This window comes from Coffea arabica, chromosome 2e (genome assembly GCF_036785885.1).
Source record: "Coffea arabica cultivar ET-39 chromosome 2e, Coffea Arabica ET-39 HiFi, whole genome shotgun sequence".
NCBI lineage: Eukaryota > Viridiplantae > Streptophyta > Magnoliopsida > Gentianales > Rubiaceae > Coffea > Coffea arabica.
Window position 1 is genome coordinate 72,236,302 of NC_092313.1, and position 17,390 is coordinate 72,253,691.

The window sequence follows — 17,390 nt, forward strand, 5'->3', positions numbered from 1 at the left end:
GTAATTTAACTTCAAAATTCAAAAGCATAGCTTAAGAAGTAAACAACCAATCTCCAACTGAGCTGGAAAAGTTGCATCAAGAGTGCAAAAATGTTGCTGAACTGTAAAACGTACCATCACACATGCACTCATTTCACAAGTCGCCATATACGAGCACACATGGCACAAAGTTAAACAGCAGAGTTATATATGGAGTTTAATGCAACCACAGATTGCCTACACTAATTTTTCCTTAAATGCAATTTCATAAATTCTGATATTTCTGTTCAAAAGGAAGTCCTGTAAGCATTAAGAAACAACAAAATACCCATAGAAACATAGCATGAGGAGATAATGCTCACTTATTATCATCTAGAATCACATGCAGTGGATGTTACAGGAATCAAGAGCAAGAATTAGTTATCACAAGTGTCAATGAAACACTATCTGACAAATGAATATTTACAAAGTATTAGGTCTATGTACTACTCAAGTCATCTTTGTTTGAAATCCATTTTTCTTCTTGATATGGGGGAAAGGAGGTATGGATGGTTGAATGTCAGAGTTGACATCACAAGTATACAGTACAAAAATTTATCATCAACTCTACATGAACAGTATACTATTTTACCAAAACTGCCAAGTTCTTTGGGAAGGTATACCTTGTGCATGCCTCAATAAAGATTCCATCCCCCAAAATAGGGTATATAAGGTTGGATTTCAGTCAACTTGTTCCTATTGTATTGTACCTGTTGAATATGGAAAAAAACTACAAGTTACAAAATGATGACATTGCAAGTAATCCAATCCTCAACTGTTCTTTTTTTTTTTTTTTGTGGTGGTGGTGGTTGGGGGGGGGGGGGAGAGGGTTGGCACAAACACACAGGATTTGCACTAGTAATATGGTAAGACAAGTTTTCTAGTGGTGATGTGTCAAGCAGCAGTAGAGCTACATATGTTTCAGGTTGGCCAGCTGCTATACTCGAACTCAGGAGAGTTCTAAACTGGCCTAAAAGAAATGAAGCTTTTTTCTAAACGTTATCCTCAACTTTGAATTCTCTACTACTCTCACATTGTCCAAAACACGATGCCCCAGTAGACTCGGCTTTCATGCAATAAAACTAAAAAATTTGACTGTAAATCAACCTCTAGTAAGAGGCTTAACGTACAAATTTACAGTAAATGTATGCCAAGGAAATAAACAGAAATCATACTCTACTCCTATGTCATGTAACCTTAAAACCTCTTTTCAATGCTTGTTTCAACTTCTAAAAAGTGATGGTCCTTATCAGCAACTAGTGTATTATACGCAGAAGTTAGGATTGTTTAAATAAAAAGTGCAGACTTCACGCAGATTATCAAGTATGAACAATAAAAAGGATTAAGAAATTAAAGAAAATAAAAACATGCTACTAGATCATTATGGCAATTTGTTGGTACTTACATGTCAAAACTTTAGGTCATATGAGAGAAGGCTCCTTTGCGTATCAGTAGGATTTACCAACCATTTACAAAACAACCATGCGGCCCCGACCACTGATAGAAATGAAAGTGTTGCTAGGAACCCAAAATGTGAAGCATCATTTGCAATTATAGCTACCCCTAACATTACAGACTCTGCCAAACTTGCAACAGAAACCTCTGTCGTCCCAATAAGATTTGCTTTGGATTCTGGAATTCCAGTTTGCAGAATTTGTTGGCCAACAATATCATATGACATATGCCCCAATCTTGAAAGTATCTGTACAGTGAATGTGCATAGTTAACCAAAATGTTGAAGAAACATTGAGTGATGACAAGAATATGTCTATAATAAAGTTTTCAATTGTTCCACAACATTTTGAAGAACAAAGACTTCTAGATCACAAAAGATATAAAAGGACAATTAAGGACATTTTCTCATGAAGAACTTGCAATTAGAAACATGTGACATAATAAAATAAATCAACTTACAATCATAAATAAGAAGAAAAGAAGTGGTGTCTGCTGAGAAATAGATCCAGTCCAATAAGCAGCAATAGCTATGGTAAGAAGACAAGCTTGAAAAATCAGTCCAGCAGCTCCAGCCTGGTTAAAGGTCATGAGACTTAGGCCTAGAATTTGAAGAATATATTTAGAATGAATAAAAGCATTGCATCTCTTAAAAAAGAAACCTTCAAAATGCCCAATCGCTTGACCAGGCTTGCTGAAACAAAAGTTGCTGCTACCCCCATAAAAGCACATAACCCACTGAAGCCTCCAATAATAGATGGATTTAAACCTGAGACAATTTCAAGAACACCCAGATCTTAATTTGCACAAAACCAGCCTAGAGGTTGAACAAGAAAAGGACACAGCATTGTGATAGAGACACAAAAAGCTACTCATATGTGATTTTTTAAGCTATCCTCTAGCTGCGCCCCACAAGCCATGACAACTCCAAGATTGAAGTCCAAAAAATACCTTGCTGAGTTAAGAATGCTGTCATTAATTCACTGGGAGCAAGAACACCATTGAAGCAGAGTAGCACATATGCTAGGCTAGCTGGAAGAACAGGTTGCTTCAAGTATTCAACCAATCCATGCTTGATAGCTTGCAAACTCTTGTACACTGATAACAGGAAAGATTAGATTCAGCGCACCTTAGCAAGACTTGGTACACAAATAACAGGTCCCTACTCTCCAAACAGTGGATAACAATATTGTTCACCTATATTCTCATCATCTGTCAAAGATTCAATACTAGAATTTCGGCCACAACTTGGAGGTTTAGGGCGTTCAAGAACACCAGCAGATAGCTTGTTGGTTAACCATGTGAGGAACACCTAAATTGGACAGGAAAAATATCAATAGAATGGCACAAGGCACAGCAGAGAGCATACATAATAGAGCCAAGTAAATTGCTACCGTAATTGGCAGAGCAGATATAATCAAACCAGCAGCAAGCTTTAAGCAGGCAACCAGAGGATATTTAGACAGAAGAATACCAAATACTGAAGCTCCTGCAATCTGCAAAAATGTAAGACCGAATAGTTTATCAGACACCTGTTCTCTTAAACATTCAAATCATCACTAACTAAATCAACTGCTGATCCAAATAATATGATTTAGGGGGCACTCATTCAACTCGAGGACTAGTATATCTTTTCTTAGATGTAGCAGAAATTAATGCTAAATTGACAGTTATATGCACCAGAACCCCAAAAAAGAAGCAACAAAGAAGAGTAATGACTAGATCAAAGGAAAGGGTAAAAGAAGGCTTTCCAGAACGAACTGAGAATGTATTACAACAATCACCTCGCAAAGGAGATCAATTCGGCTAATGATAGCATTAGCTTGCGCAAGAGCAATTGGCCGATTAGTTCCTGCTAACTAAAAAAATAAAAATGCTAATCAATACACCACTCAAACACTTTACTGGAGTTGAAAAGGTGTATTCACCATGCAAGAAGACAGCAAGAGGGAGTTGAATTAGCAGTACCAGAACAACCCAGTCACGCTCCATTGCAACTCCCAAGGCCAATCCAGATAATCTCTCTGCTGCCCCAGCCGTGACAAGTATAACAAACCAAGGCCGGAGAAGAATAGATGATGTTGATGTGGGACAAATAGTGTGAGCAAAAATAATCATTCCTATAGACAACAACTGAGCAGCTGCCTGACAGAAACGAAGTATTAGGAAAGGGAAGATCAGAAAAGGTTTTTCATCCCAACTTATTACGGAAAGTAAACAAAAAGTACCTGAGCAATTGTCAAATAGTTATATGCAGGTATTCTGGGAAAATGATCCATGAGCTTTCCAACTAACGGACCTCCAACAATCACTGCAAGCTGTTGAACATGGAACATGTAAAAAATGATGTACCCTTTTCTTTTATATAGTTTTGCTCTTTTCTCTCATTGTTTTCTTACTGTAAACACAGATTATAAATACCTTACTGAAAAAACCAATCACAGCAACAGGAAGAAGACTTGGATGGAGCAAAGCAATGGAAGCAGGCCAGGCAAAACTCCAGAGCTGTTCCACCACATTCCCAGCCAAGCAATTAGCATACAGAGCTGGTATGATTTCACAGTCAGTCACAAGCTCAACTGATGTACCAATATAGGTAATTTAATGAAAGTAAGCATTTTAATTGAACATATCTTTCCATCTTACCACCTAGACAATGCACATAAATGAGCATAAAAAATTTAAAATCTAATTAGTTTTCCATCAGAGAGCATCCTGAAATAAAATGAGATTTTTCCAGCAAAAGCATAGTCCGTTCTCTGATTTTGATTTTCTTCACTTAAAAGTAGAGCAAAGTTTCTGCATTCCCAGAAAGTTGACTTGCTTATTTTAAGCTTATAGTGCCATCAGTCATTAGCACGAACCCAGCCTAGAATTCTCAATCATAACTTATAACGAACTAACCATACAATCCTGCGGGATGAGCTGGAGTTGCAGCTATGATATTCTGCTCTTCCTCTGACAAAACCTATGAAGTGAAAAAGAGGAGGCAAGTTAAGCACACAAAACACCAAAAAGAAAAAGAGCTTGAAGCAACAATTTGCATGGTAAGAGGATGCTTGACGAGATCACAATATAAAGAAATCTTTAAATGGAACACATACAGGCAATGCTGTCAAAAGCGTGTCTACAAAAGTGCCCTCAGCCAATAAATTGAGTGCTTCAGTCTCCAAGACATCAGATTTGAGATGGACAATTTGAACAGAACAGTTTGACTCAGAAGCTGTGAGATCTTCTGAAATTTCTTCCTCAGCGGCAAGCTGATTAAAAACATCAGTTTCTGTTGCTGAACACTTTGGATGAAAATGCTCAAGCCTGCAGTAAATCAATATATAGCACATGGTCAACAATGATTCATCCCGGGTTATGAATTCAATTAGCTTGAAATTACAATTCCCAGGTTAAATATGAGCATTCAAGTAACTGAGGCCATTTTGTGGCAATCTCCTGTGCAATCAGTGCTTTGCAAACATTCACCCCAAGGTGAAGAATCAAGTTATTCATTTCACAAATGTACTGATTTACCTTAAGAATGGACCAGTCACTAATTTATTATCTGCAACCTATTTCAGACAAAAAAATTTGAGAAGAAATCTTCCTCGTCCATGAAATCCATTGGAAGACCTATCATAATCTTACTTCTGAAAATGCTGAAAGACAGAACAAGTGTACGAAAAACCAGAGGAGGTTCTGACTTGAAGGTGAACTATAACTACTGCTGCCTAGTCCCTTATGCTATCGTCCAGCATGCCTGAGACATGCCTCACTATATTGTGAACCAAAAGCTTAGTACAAAATGCAATGCACAAGGCTTCCCCCAATAAAGTCCTAAAACCCAAAACCCCAAGTTCGTTTAAAAGGTGTCTGGGCAATGAAGTAAAATCCTGTTTGAATCCCTTATATTTGAACTCTTTGGACTCAAATCTCAAGGTTATTATACAAACTGCCATTAACCATTTTTTTTGTTAGAGATTAAGCCTTAAACGTAGCATCAGCCATGGCATAATTTTGAAGCTTTCCTTTACATAGAAAAGCAATTCTTTTGGGACTCATTACACTCCCAAGTCCCAATCATCTACTCATAACTTGTGCAAAAGTCATTCTTTCCCCTCCTACCAACTCTTGACTATGCACTGATTTATTAGCATCTGAAATTTGGTACCTTTTCGCTTAAAACAGAAAAAAAAAAAAGAACCTTTCACATATTTCGTCTACCATTTGCACCAAAATGTTTCCAGAATTAACCAATTATAAACACAAAAAGAGAATAGTATTACAAAATCTAAGATAAACCCAGAAAAATACACACCTAGACGGGATTAATCTGGGGCAGTTCAACCATCGACGAGAAGAGAAGCCAGGGCGTATTCTAAGACAAGACGACTTCGGATGAGGAGCTTGGCGAATACTGAAGCTGAAAGTCGAACATGAAAAATGAGGCTGAGGATTGGCAATGACAACCACACCCATGATTGTTCCACTCTTTCTTGATTCCTGAAGATAGTCTGAGTCTCCAAGAACACTGCCTTGAAGCACCTCTGCTTTTGCTCTTGATGACTACTCATGCAGCCTTCTCAGCAGCTGAATGTTTTAGTATTATCAAGGCTGCAAACAATAATCTTTTCTCGAGGATTACAATGTTGTTCGCCTTTTTTTATTTTTTATTGTTTAGGGGAATGTTCTGTGTTTAGGGTTTTTGAGAGTTCTAAGATTTCAAGAATCTGGAGGGGTAAAAAATTTTGAGGGCTGGCATTTCTGATTCCTCCTTATCCTGCAAAAGGGGAAAATTTTTGATAGGAAGACACGAAGGTAATGGACGGACAATTCTAAAGTCCAACAACTGGATTGTCTAAAGGCCGTTAATTTACTGTTGACGTGTGTACATATCGGTCTCCAGATTTCTGTCCGGCCAAGCTATTTTCCTTTTTAATTTTCAGTTGTACTTACTTCTATTTCCTTCATTTTTGTTCGATGCTTTGATCAGGCACAAAACTTGATTTCCAAAACTGTTTGCTATTTTGTAGTCAATTTTGAACTCCTATCAAAAATTTTTTTATATTTTTAGTAAACACATTTTTCAATCTTTTTTTTATCTTACATATATCGAATTGTTATAATGTACTTTTTTTTATAAAGACTCTAAAAAATAGCAATCAAAACAGAGTGAAAAATAGATAGAAACACATTTTACTAACGTAATTGCACTATCGTCGTACTCTATAGTGCTACTAGTTACTTGATTCTATTGATGTAAGACCTTAGTAATATTTTGAGCAAATTGCGCGAAATGTCACTAAACTATTGCGAGGTGCCAGTTTTGGTCATTAAACTTTTTTAATTAGCAAAAAATGTCACTGAACTAGTAAATTTGTATCATTTTGATCACTCCGTGATCTTATGCCGTTAGGAGAGATGGAAAGTAACTTTTTGAGGGGCAATTTTGTCTGCACAGTTTTTGTGGGAAAAATTACGTCTGCTAAATGAAGGGACAACAGTTCCATCTCTTAAAATCAAGAACAAAGATGTGCTGCAAATAGAGCCACAACTAGAAAATGTTTGATAAATTTGAGGCTTCTACTCCCGGCCAGGGCGATGGAACTCTTCCAGTAATGTTGGGTTCATTCGAACAAGTTCCAAGATTGAAAAGACCAATGAATCACAGACTATACCAAGGCAGAGAATGTTCTCAACATTGTTGGAATGATATGAGAAGACCAATGAATTCACTTCTCTCATAAGACATCTCTTCCCATTCACCCGTCAAGTGATGCTCCCAGCGCTACTGCAAATATCTCATTCTGGATTCCGAAAAGAGTTGCACCATGGAATCCCACATCCCTTTGTAAAAATCTATGATTGGTTGCCTAAAATTCTCTAGCCTTTCTCGATCTGCTACAGTGGAAGGCAATCCATCCTTAAGAAGAAGAGAATAAAAACCCTGTCAACCTTGATGAACAGAATCGTCAAGACATCGGGTCTGTTGCCTAAAATTCTTCAAAAAATCTCCAAAAATGGAGGCTGCTGCAATTGAGTCGAAGCTGGACATTGCCTGATCTAATTCAGAAGAAGAGTAAAGCCTCCCCTTATTTCCATGAACAAAATCTACAAGTCCTTTAAAAGAATTCTCCAATTTCCTTGCAGCCAGAAATTTTTTTTCACTACTTCTAATTCCCCCTTCAACTTGTCGAAATGATCCTACTCCGTGAAGACATTACCCTCAAAAGCTTCAACCCTTCATTTACCAGACGAAAGTTTTCCTACAAAAGCTGCGTAGACGAAATTGTCCCTCAAAAAGTTACTTTCCGCCTCTCCTAATGGCACAAGATCACGGAGTGATCAAAACGGTACAGATTTTACTAGTTCAGTACATTTTCGGCTATGAAAAAATTTTAGTGACCAAAACCGGCACCTCGCAATAGTTTAGTGACATTTCGCACTCTCATATTTTTCTTTGGAAGACCTAAATGAACATTTGAAATCTATATTAAAAAAAAGCTCAAAACAAATAAGAAAAAGTATAGATTGCTAATGTTCGATTGGGAGCATTTTTTAAGAAAAAAATCATATCATCATAATCAAGTAAATAATCATACTATTGATATATATATATATATATATATATATATATATATATACGGTGAAATTTTCCATTAATGGAGTACCTTTTTCTTTCCATTTAAACCTAGAACACAATAAGTATAATAATAGGAGATTTTTTAATCCACAAAAGGGTATTTTTTAAAAAGTGCCTAACCACTGAAAATGTATGTGAAATTTGCACAAATAAAAAGTCATTCGATTCTACCTACTAAGTAGAATGTGGTGCCCCTCACGTTACGTAGAATGCAGTGGCCAGTGGCGGAGCTATGAATTAACTTTGGGGGGGGGAGTCTATAGCAATGAAAGTAAAATATATTTACAAAAAAAATAATGTGAACATATATACCACAAGATTAGAAACAACCTTATATAGAATGAAAATTACTTATACGCTTCACATATATAAAAATATCATCATATTTACAAATCTATTTGACTGTGTGAGACATATGAAATTGTGCACGACGACTTTTAATTTTATCAAAGTCATCAATGATTGAATTTATATCAAAAGTTCTAGCAATTTCTTTCTCAATATACATTATCATAGAGTTAGCAAGAAAGTCTTCCTCCATCCTAGAACGCAAACAAGTCTTGATGATTTTCATAGCAGAAAATGCACGCTCTGTTGTAGTTGTTGAAACAGGAAGAGTCAAAATAAGACGAATCAATCTATCAATAAGAGTATAGCACATTGACTTTCTTGTCTTTGCTAACACTTGGCACAACTCCTAAAGTGAAGACAAATTTTGAAGCTGAGAATTATAGGAAAACTCAATTTGGAAAAGTTCTAATTGAGTTCTTAAGTGTAACTTCTCTTGATCTGTGAAGTCACCTGAATAAAACTTATTTGCAAGTTGACAAATTTGTTCAATATTGAAAGCCTGAAAATTATCTTTGGGGTGCAATGCTGAACTAAGAATAAGCAACTCTATTACATCTTTCTTAAACCTATTCTTCATTTCAAGTATTTGAGAATCAACCGTTGCCAAAATACATCAATCCTGTAGTGATGCTCCATGTTAATTGGATCATTTTGTTTTTGAATTCTTCCTCGACCTGTTTTATAAATGACATTCATATCAAGCATCTCTATATTTCGTGCATCACAAAATGTCTTTACATTGGTGAACAATTCATTCCATCCATTATCTCTATAACTTTGAAGTCGATCCTTTGTTACTGAAACCAATTTAAAGACATTCAAAATATCTTGAGATTTGCATTGTAAAGCTTGAGAAAGTACTTGTGCAAATCCTAAAATGTCCCTCGTCATATGCATAACAAGAACAAAATCAAAGGATGTCATGAAGTCGTAAACTCTGTTAGTTTCACTTCTTTGAGTTGATGTATTTCCATAATTGATAACATCAATTAGGACAGAGCAAATGTCTTCATATTCTGTGAATAAGTTACAGATAGAACTAAAATGAGACCCCCATCTTGTAGTCCCTGGCCGTTTTAAGGTACCAATCTGATTCTGACCCCTACCAGTCTCAAGTTCATCAATAGCAATCAATTCAGCAATTATAGCAGCTCTCAGTTGGTCCTCACGTTTGCAAGAAGATGAAATTAAATTTATAAGAAGAGATAAGTATGTAAAGAATTGTTCCACAGGAATTACCTCTTGAGATGTTGCTACCAATGTTAATTGCAGTTGATGAGCAAAACAGTGAATATAATATGCATAGGGGCATTCCTGAATAAATAATGCTTGCAGTCCATTCCATTCTCCACGCATGTTACTAGCTCCATTATATCCTTGGCCACGAATGTTTGCACACTAAGATTATGGCGAGAAAGGACATCACATATCTCCTTCTTCAAAGTCAAGGAATTGGTTTCGTGCACATGAACAATGTCAAAAAATCTCTCTCGAATATAGCCTTGCTTGTCCACAAATCTAAGAACAATAGCCATTTGCTCTCTTTTTGATCTATCTTGAGCCTCATCAACAAGTATAGAAAATTTTGAATCACTAATCTCCTCTCGAATATACTTTTGTATCTTGCTCGACCAAATGGACAACATCTCCTTTTGGATCGTAGGAGAAGTACAAGATCCATTTCGAGGAGCATTATCAAGGACCATAGTAGCCACTTTTTCATTATAAGAAGACACATGCTTGATCAACTTAATAAAATTATCTCGATTGTTAGAATCTAAACTTTCATCATGACCCCTAAAAGCCACCGCTTGAAATGTACACCATTTTGCAGCATCTATGGAAACTTGAAGTTGCAACCGATTTTTTGCAACCTGCTCAGAATTTTGCTTCTCAATAATTTTATCAAGATGTTGCAATGAGTTTCCCAAATCATGATAGCATTGCATTGCCACTTTGTGTGATGAGTTATGATCTTTTCCAATGTGATTTAAAAAAGCACAATTTTTTCATCATTTACCTTCTTCCATGATCTAAATCCACTAGTTGTGAAGGCCATTGATCCAAAACGGTTTGTTGGCTTGGAAAAAAGTGAGCAAGGAAGACAAAAGACAGCATTCTTTGTTGGAAAAAATTCCAACCAATCTGGAAACAATTTATACCAAGAGAAAAGGAAACATCGGCCCTTCTTGTCAACAACCATTGATTCAATCGGAAGCTCAGGTTGGTATGGCCCAAACTTAATATATGCTCTTCGTACCTCATCCCTTTGATGCTCTAGATATTCCCAAATGGATTTTCACTTTGCAGGATCACGTTCTATGGATGAAATATCAAACTCTAATGATTCAGCTCTACAAAATTTCTTTGTTTGATGCTTAGGAGAAGAATCACGAAGAGGGCAAGAAGTTTCACCGCTTCCACTTGGTTCTAGACGTATTTTCTTGAAAAAAGAATCAATTGTCCTGTTAGCCATTACCACTATATTTGCAACAAAACAATAACCTGTAATCGAAATAAAATTGATTGAGAAATACTGGTTATAGCCTATAGAGATGGGAATTTGACCAATGCAAAAGACTGGTTTCCCTAATTCCCTTACAAATTTCGGCCATTCAGCTTGACTGAAAAGCCCGGCCATCACCCAAGGAAGCCAACAGGATCCTCAAAATAAAATTAGTATGAAAATTAGAAAAGGAAACCAGTCTCAGAATCAACTAAAATAAATGCTTATCACCCGAATTCAGAAGGCCAAGTACGAAAAACAATACAAGTCCCTCTCGAGTAATTCATCAAACAACTGGCGGACGAACTGTTTACACCCACATTTCACTAAATAAATGCAATGTCAAACTAACCTGGTAAATGGTAATAGATTGAAATTTCAGAGCTTTTGGTACATCCAGTTTCAAAGCCGCGCGTTTCAATTTTTGCAGAAAAATTCGTGTGAGAACTGAGGAGTTACAATTCTCTACCATAGAGCATTAGCTTGTATTTTGAAATGAAAAAAAAAAAAAACTGCAGATCGAAGAGGGAATTGAAGTTGGGAGTTGAGAGTTGAGACTTTTCTGTAAGAAAAAAATAAGAGGTGAATTGGTGAAAAACGGCAATTGTGAAGTTCAGAAAATAATAGGTAAGTTATTTGGACTAAGTCTGTTATTCTCCGTTAAGAAAATAGTGGTAATTCTCTGTTATTTGGACCAAGTCCAAATAACTTTCAAACATTATTGTTTGGGCTCTTGGGGGGCAAAGTGAATTTTTTGATCAATTTTTGGGGGGGCAAAACATAATAATAAAAAAAATTTTACTTAGAAATTTTTTTTTAACAATTGGAGGGGGGCAACCCCCCTTCCCTCCGCCCCTGGCAGTGGCCTTAGTTGGTAAGAACCTCATAAAAGGTTGTGTTTAGATCTCACGATCGATGCTCTGATTTCGTGGATTATGACACTCTTCATGTTATATAGAATGAATCACTGTCGTTAGTTGGTGAGAACCTCTTTTTCCTAAAATGTTGTGTTCGGATCTCACTAATGCTGCTTTCACTTGTGACAGTAATTTGAATCGAAATCACATAAATATTTTTCTTAAAAAAAAAAAGGTAGAAAAGGAATCACGGCTAGCACTTTAACAGCCATGACTACAACCATTTCAAAGAAACTGCATAAAATCATCCTATATCCCCAGTCATATCAACCCCCTACCAAAGGAACATGAACAAGGATCACACGCTATGCAAGGAATATAAAGATATAAAAATGAACTCATTACAAGAAAAGAAAAAAAAAAATCAATGATCCTATTGTAAATGCAGAATGTTGCACCCATAACATAGCAGATGGAGGGGTCACGGGTCTGGTTATGATCAAATTGGAACCTATTTTCATTAATTTTGCAACAAAATTCTCCTATTTAACATGGAAGTTATTGCAAACAGTAGAAGTCTATTGGTAAGTTATGCTTTAATGGCGATGCATTAGCCAGTGATAAATTATACCCCTTCGAAGCTGAATAAAGAAAATACTTTTCCAACTGTATAATCCAAAAACAAAGAAATGGCCAAGAACTCCGACGTAGGAAAAGAATTTTTCCACATTCTACCTGGCATGTTTTTCATGCATGAACCATTAAGTGGTGTCCACTTTCTCCAAGAATGTGCTTATACATTAGTTTTCTGTCACGCAATTCCTAGACAAATTCATCGAAAGAAACAATACGCTGAGATTCCACAGTAATGTGTTGTAAACCTTGGAAGCCAAAATCCCACAAAGAATTGGCCTCCATTCCACTACCAACGGTGGATATCTTGTCTACTGGGGACCAATGTCTGATGCATGCACGCCACCTGTTCGAGCATTTGCTGACAAAGAATTAAATTATGAACAGTTTGTGGTATTCTGGTGCCCACTTTCAGTACGATGGTGGTTTTAATTTCCCAAGGTTGAAGCAGCCATCCACCCAACCGAACAGGAAATGCGCTTTCAGCCCACAATTGATTAGGGGGTTGCGAGAAAATGGGTAGAAATAAGAGGAATGCTTATGCAAGGATGAAGAAAATCAAGGAATGTGATGAGCATAATCAGAATCAGGATCACTCAGCTCAACGTTCTGATGATAAAAATGCTTGTGAGGAAGGGGTTTCGGAGAAGGCCATCACTGATCAGCAGAGTTTGGAAGAAAAGTCTGCTATTGATAATTTCTATGAAAAGCTTATCAAGTTGAATGAGTCCTCAGGGCTCAGTTTAGTGTAAGTCTCTTATGTTCCAATCTTTTAGTTTAACACTCTGTAGAAATGAGTGTGTCCATGCATGCACGCCTCAGCATGTATAAAGACTATAGAGCAACTTGCTAAGTTCCTGAATTGTGGTTTTAAACTTAAAGATGTTTTTTGTTCTAAGTTTTCCTTTGGATTATTAAAATGCTGAAAAAACACATAACTAGATGTTCTCTGTTCTCCAGAATAAAATGATCTCACCCACTACAATGTATGTTAATTCATGTAATGAGTAATGATCTCTTATTTTTATCGAAATATACTTATGTTTGAGCTCTGTTTTCTTAGAATTAGAAGGTCTAACTCTAACAATATGTGTTGAAAAATAATTATAACTTTCTTATTGTACTTTGTACCTTTTTTCGTCAAGGAGAGGAAAAGCGATTTTGATCTTTAGCTTTTGAGTCTTACCAGAGACAATCTAGTTGAAAGAGAAGAATGAGATTTATAAATTCCAGAATGGAAACCGTCGACTTTGTTACAGATTTTCATTTGCAAAACATCAATGACTATGTTTAGTAATGAGGGCTCTGCCTGTTATGTTTAGTTAGTTCGGGAAGTTTGCTGTGATTCAAGTCATTGTAAAGCAATGCTCTACACTGGAAGAGAGAGAGCTCATGTTGTGATAAATGACAAAATGAGTCCTAACTAGATTATTTAAATTTCATTGGTTGTTAGAATGATCCTTTCTCGAGCTACTTCGATGTGCATACTTGGTTAGGGTTACGTTGGTTTGACTCATTTTTCTTACCGAAAGTAATTTGATTGAATAAAAATGGCAGCTTTAACTTCCGGGAAGCAAAAATGGACTTGCATCTTGTTTTCAAGGAAGTGACCGAGAGAGGGGGATCTTATCAGGTATATCATGGCTTTTCAATTTGAAGTAACTTATGACTTATTCTTTCCATAGCGCTATCAAAGTCATCACTATCTTTTTAATTCTCGATGGGCACATCTATCCTTCACTCTTTCTCCAATTCAATCATTTTTCACTTTAACAAACAGTTTTGCGCACACTCGTAGTTTGTAGTACATGTGGGAGTCAATCGGTATACTTTTATAGCTGAATTTGAAAATAAAAGTCGATTCCTTTTCTGAAAGAAACTCGAGAGACAAAAGAAACTTTGGTTAATTTTTCAACTAGAGGACTTCAGACATTCTTATTCACAGGCGATTTTTCAACTAGGTTTTCTGTTTGTATAAAGCAATGGATGCTAATTGTGCATTTATGGCTTAGGGCTGAGTTGTTTCTCCATAACATCTCCCTGATATTTTTGGGTTTTTGCTGACAGTTCAATATATAGTTAGCTTTACTTGATACATCTTTTTCAGTTTTGTGAAGGGGATCAAACTTATTAAAAGGATTTTAAAGTTGAACACGTGTCAGAATCATTTTAGTCCCTGATGTTTATATTACCAGGCTGTCTGTGTACCATGGTAGTGTTTGGCCATGATTTTGTTTATCTAGGGTTACCTTTATTAATTAAATAAACAATGTGATTCGAATAATGAGCCTTAGAAAAAGATGGAGACTACGAAAAATATAATTTGACAAGAACAAGTAATTCCTCCTACAAGATATATATGTCAGAAAGCCCCTTGCTGTATATAAACTGAAATTCCATCCCTATATTTTGTTGATTAGGCAATTGTTCCATCTCTGGAATTATATAAGCTTTCAAATAAATTTCAGGTTTCAAAAGATGGGAAATGGAATGAAGTTGCATCCGCATTGAGTGTCAAAAATCATGCCCCCATCTTACCAAGTCAAATTCAAAAGGTTTATGAAAATCTCCTTTGCCAATATGAGCAAATACACCACTACAGGACTCCTGCAAAAGTGTCAAAACTGACAGGTAAACAAGCTACTAAAATTGCTTTATTCGTTTAGTTTAGAGCCCTTCCGTCATTATGAGTTTGATTGAGAAATTTGTATGTATGGTTTCAACCATGCAGCTGTATGTTTTTCCTATTTATTTAGCTTTGGAGATAAAAGAATACTGTCTCCTTATTTTTCTGAGCAGCATAGGCATAATTTGCAGGTGGTGATAGTTATGATTCCTTGCTCGGGAAGCGAAAATCCTGTGAATGCTGCTCTCAAGATTATGAAGCAGGAAAAAGGAAATGCATTCTTGATATTTATCAAGGATCATCAGGTTCATAACTTTATCTTTCCTTAAAAGTTGAAATCATGCATAGATTAAATATACATGAAACCTTTTGGAAATGTTCTGGAGGTGCCAGAAGGGTAAAAGTATCAAGTCAATGTAGTGCTATACAGTCTGAGCTAGCAGGGGTTGGAATTTTTTTTTTTTTAACATTTCTTCATAGAGGTTTAATCTATTTTGATTGATGAGTCACTTAAGGGCTACTCAGATTTCATACATTCATGTTGCTACGAGTACTTATCAGTAACTCATTAGTGTGTCAGTGCATTCGATCCTTGAGTTGTGCCACAATGACTTGGATTTTGAATTAAATGCACAGTACAACAAGCCCTTGGATCCCTGTTGGATTGTGCCACAAGCACTTGAACTTTGAATTAATGCTTTGGTCTTATAACTTGGATTTTGGATTTCTTCAATTCGTGCTGATTATTTTAAGATGCTGTTATTCTCAGCTCTGAGAAATCAGCATGAAAACTTTGATCTATTACATGGTGCACTAAAACTGGAAGATTTTGTTAGTGACTTGAATGTACCTATCCTTTTTGTGGTAATCAATCTTGAAGTTCGAGCAGGGCCTGGAACACCAGAGCAGAAAACCACCTTCCAGACATCTTTGGATGAGGAAACAGTGATGAGACATATTTGTGCTCCACAAAAAGCAAGAAATTCATATCAGCTGTTTCTTAAGATGGAATGTCAGAGATTAAGGAAGATACACGGGGAAGCCTCTGGTAGCCGTAGCATAAGAGATAGGGCAATTGACGCATGGAAGCACCTTTCCGAAGATGATCGGCTGGTATAGTTCCTTCGATCTTTTCATCATTTTTTGTCGTAGCAGTAAGCTGTACAGATTGAAATATGTTGATATGATATGTCTTCTGCTGCATGCTGAAACCACAACTTCTTTAATTTAGCTGTTATTAGGGAAAACAGTACCGTTTGAGGCTAGAACCTTAACACCAATACTAAATGTGCCCTATCATTAGCTTTAACGTTGTTCATGTGTGTTTGATATTTCCTGCAATTTTCCTAGGCCTATTTTTGCTTCTGTAGCTGCCGTTTTTTGATTGCTGAAGTATTCATTGCACCTCTGCAATGACAAGTTATACAATTAATATCAGAATATTTGGACCTCTTACAAATTGAATGATGCTTACTTCTGATGATTTGTGCTCTTTCATTTTGCAGCCATATATTGAAGCAAGTAGGAAGGACAGAGAAAGATTTTACAGGGAGATGGCAGTTTACATGCAATATATTGACAAAAAGGTTCTGAAATCCGAGAATACGCTCAAGGATTCAGCTTCAGCCCTAATCAACTTTGGCCAGTCTTCACTAATAAATGATGATTATTATGTGACTTTGGAGGCTGATGCTGAAAACTTTTGTCTTCCCGATGAGTCATTGGTTGAATCAACCATTCAAATGTTGAAGACTCGACGACCCAGTGACCCCATGTTTCAGATGACTTGGGACGGGTTCCGTAGCCCTCCAGATACACCCAGTTGAAAGGCTCACAGGAACCCATAAAGGGCAGTTGCTTGGTAATTTTGGCACGGAAGGTGCATGGGTTAGGTTTCGTTATAGGTGTCTTCAACTCTCATTGTGGATATAAGAGAGTGGTCTATGCGCTTGGGTCCGTGTTCTTAATATGACATATCAGTGGTTTATGTTATCCTCAACTTGTTTGTAACCTAGTATTGGTGCCTTGACTCCCCATTTTTGTCTGCAAAGTATGGTATCTGTCTATATGCACAGACTGTACAGCACCGTACATGTATAACTGGGGAGTGACTGAGTGCCATTTCGGTGCTGTAGTGTTCTGTAGTTTGTACATATACTGCTAGCTGTGGCCTTCCACTTGATGTATAGTAAGCACAATCTTTTCTAAATTTATCTTGCAGCCATTTTTGTGAAAAATCTGCTTGCATTCCTCAAACTGGACCATCTCTGTTGAGCTTGAAAATCTTGATAGTTGATATCAAACTATACTAGT

The 17,390-nt window shown here is 36.5% G+C and overlaps 3 protein-coding genes and 1 long non-coding RNA gene across 4 annotated transcripts; 1 reads left to right on the forward strand and 3 right to left on the reverse strand.

Annotated features, from left to right (window-relative positions):
- Positions 1–395: 395 nt before the first annotated feature.
- Positions 396–6,343, reverse strand: LOC113732979 (solute carrier family 40 member 3, chloroplastic). Its single transcript, XM_027259059.2, has 14 exons — positions 5,780–6,343; positions 4,575–4,785; positions 4,375–4,438; positions 3,892–4,016; positions 3,699–3,788; positions 3,439–3,615; positions 3,255–3,329; positions 2,865–2,966; positions 2,668–2,782; positions 2,422–2,568; positions 2,133–2,239; positions 1,933–2,046; positions 1,424–1,720; positions 396–728 (listed from the first exon to the last, which is right to left on the reverse strand). Exons 1-13 carry the CDS (start codon positions 5,938–5,940, stop codon positions 1,427–1,429), a joined length of 1,782 nt encoding a protein of 593 aa, XP_027114860.1. The 5' UTR covers positions 5,941–6,343; the 3' UTR covers positions 396–728; positions 1,424–1,426.
- A 3,374-nt stretch (positions 6,344–9,717) lies between these two features.
- On the reverse strand, positions 9,718–10,404 carry LOC140036453 (uncharacterized). The gene has a single exon (XM_072077876.1). The coding sequence runs from the start codon at positions 10,402–10,404 to the stop codon at positions 9,718–9,720; it is 687 nt and encodes a 228-aa protein (XP_071933977.1).
- A 1,777-nt stretch (positions 10,405–12,181) lies between these two features.
- On the forward strand, positions 12,182–17,286 carry LOC113732980 (putative high mobility group B protein 11). Its single transcript, XM_027259063.2, has 6 exons — positions 12,182–13,199; positions 14,009–14,084; positions 14,920–15,082; positions 15,269–15,382; positions 15,967–16,190; positions 16,583–17,286. Exons 1-6 carry the CDS (start codon positions 12,967–12,969, stop codon positions 16,901–16,903), a joined length of 1,131 nt encoding a protein of 376 aa, XP_027114864.1. The 5' UTR covers positions 12,182–12,966; the 3' UTR covers positions 16,904–17,286.
- On the reverse strand, positions 16,419–16,757 carry LOC140037066 (uncharacterized). Its single transcript, XR_011840985.1, has 2 exons — positions 16,643–16,757; positions 16,419–16,484 (listed from the first exon to the last, which is right to left on the reverse strand). It is a non-coding gene; the product is annotated as an uncharacterized lncRNA (long non-coding RNA).
- Positions 17,287–17,390: the final 104 nt, after the last annotated feature.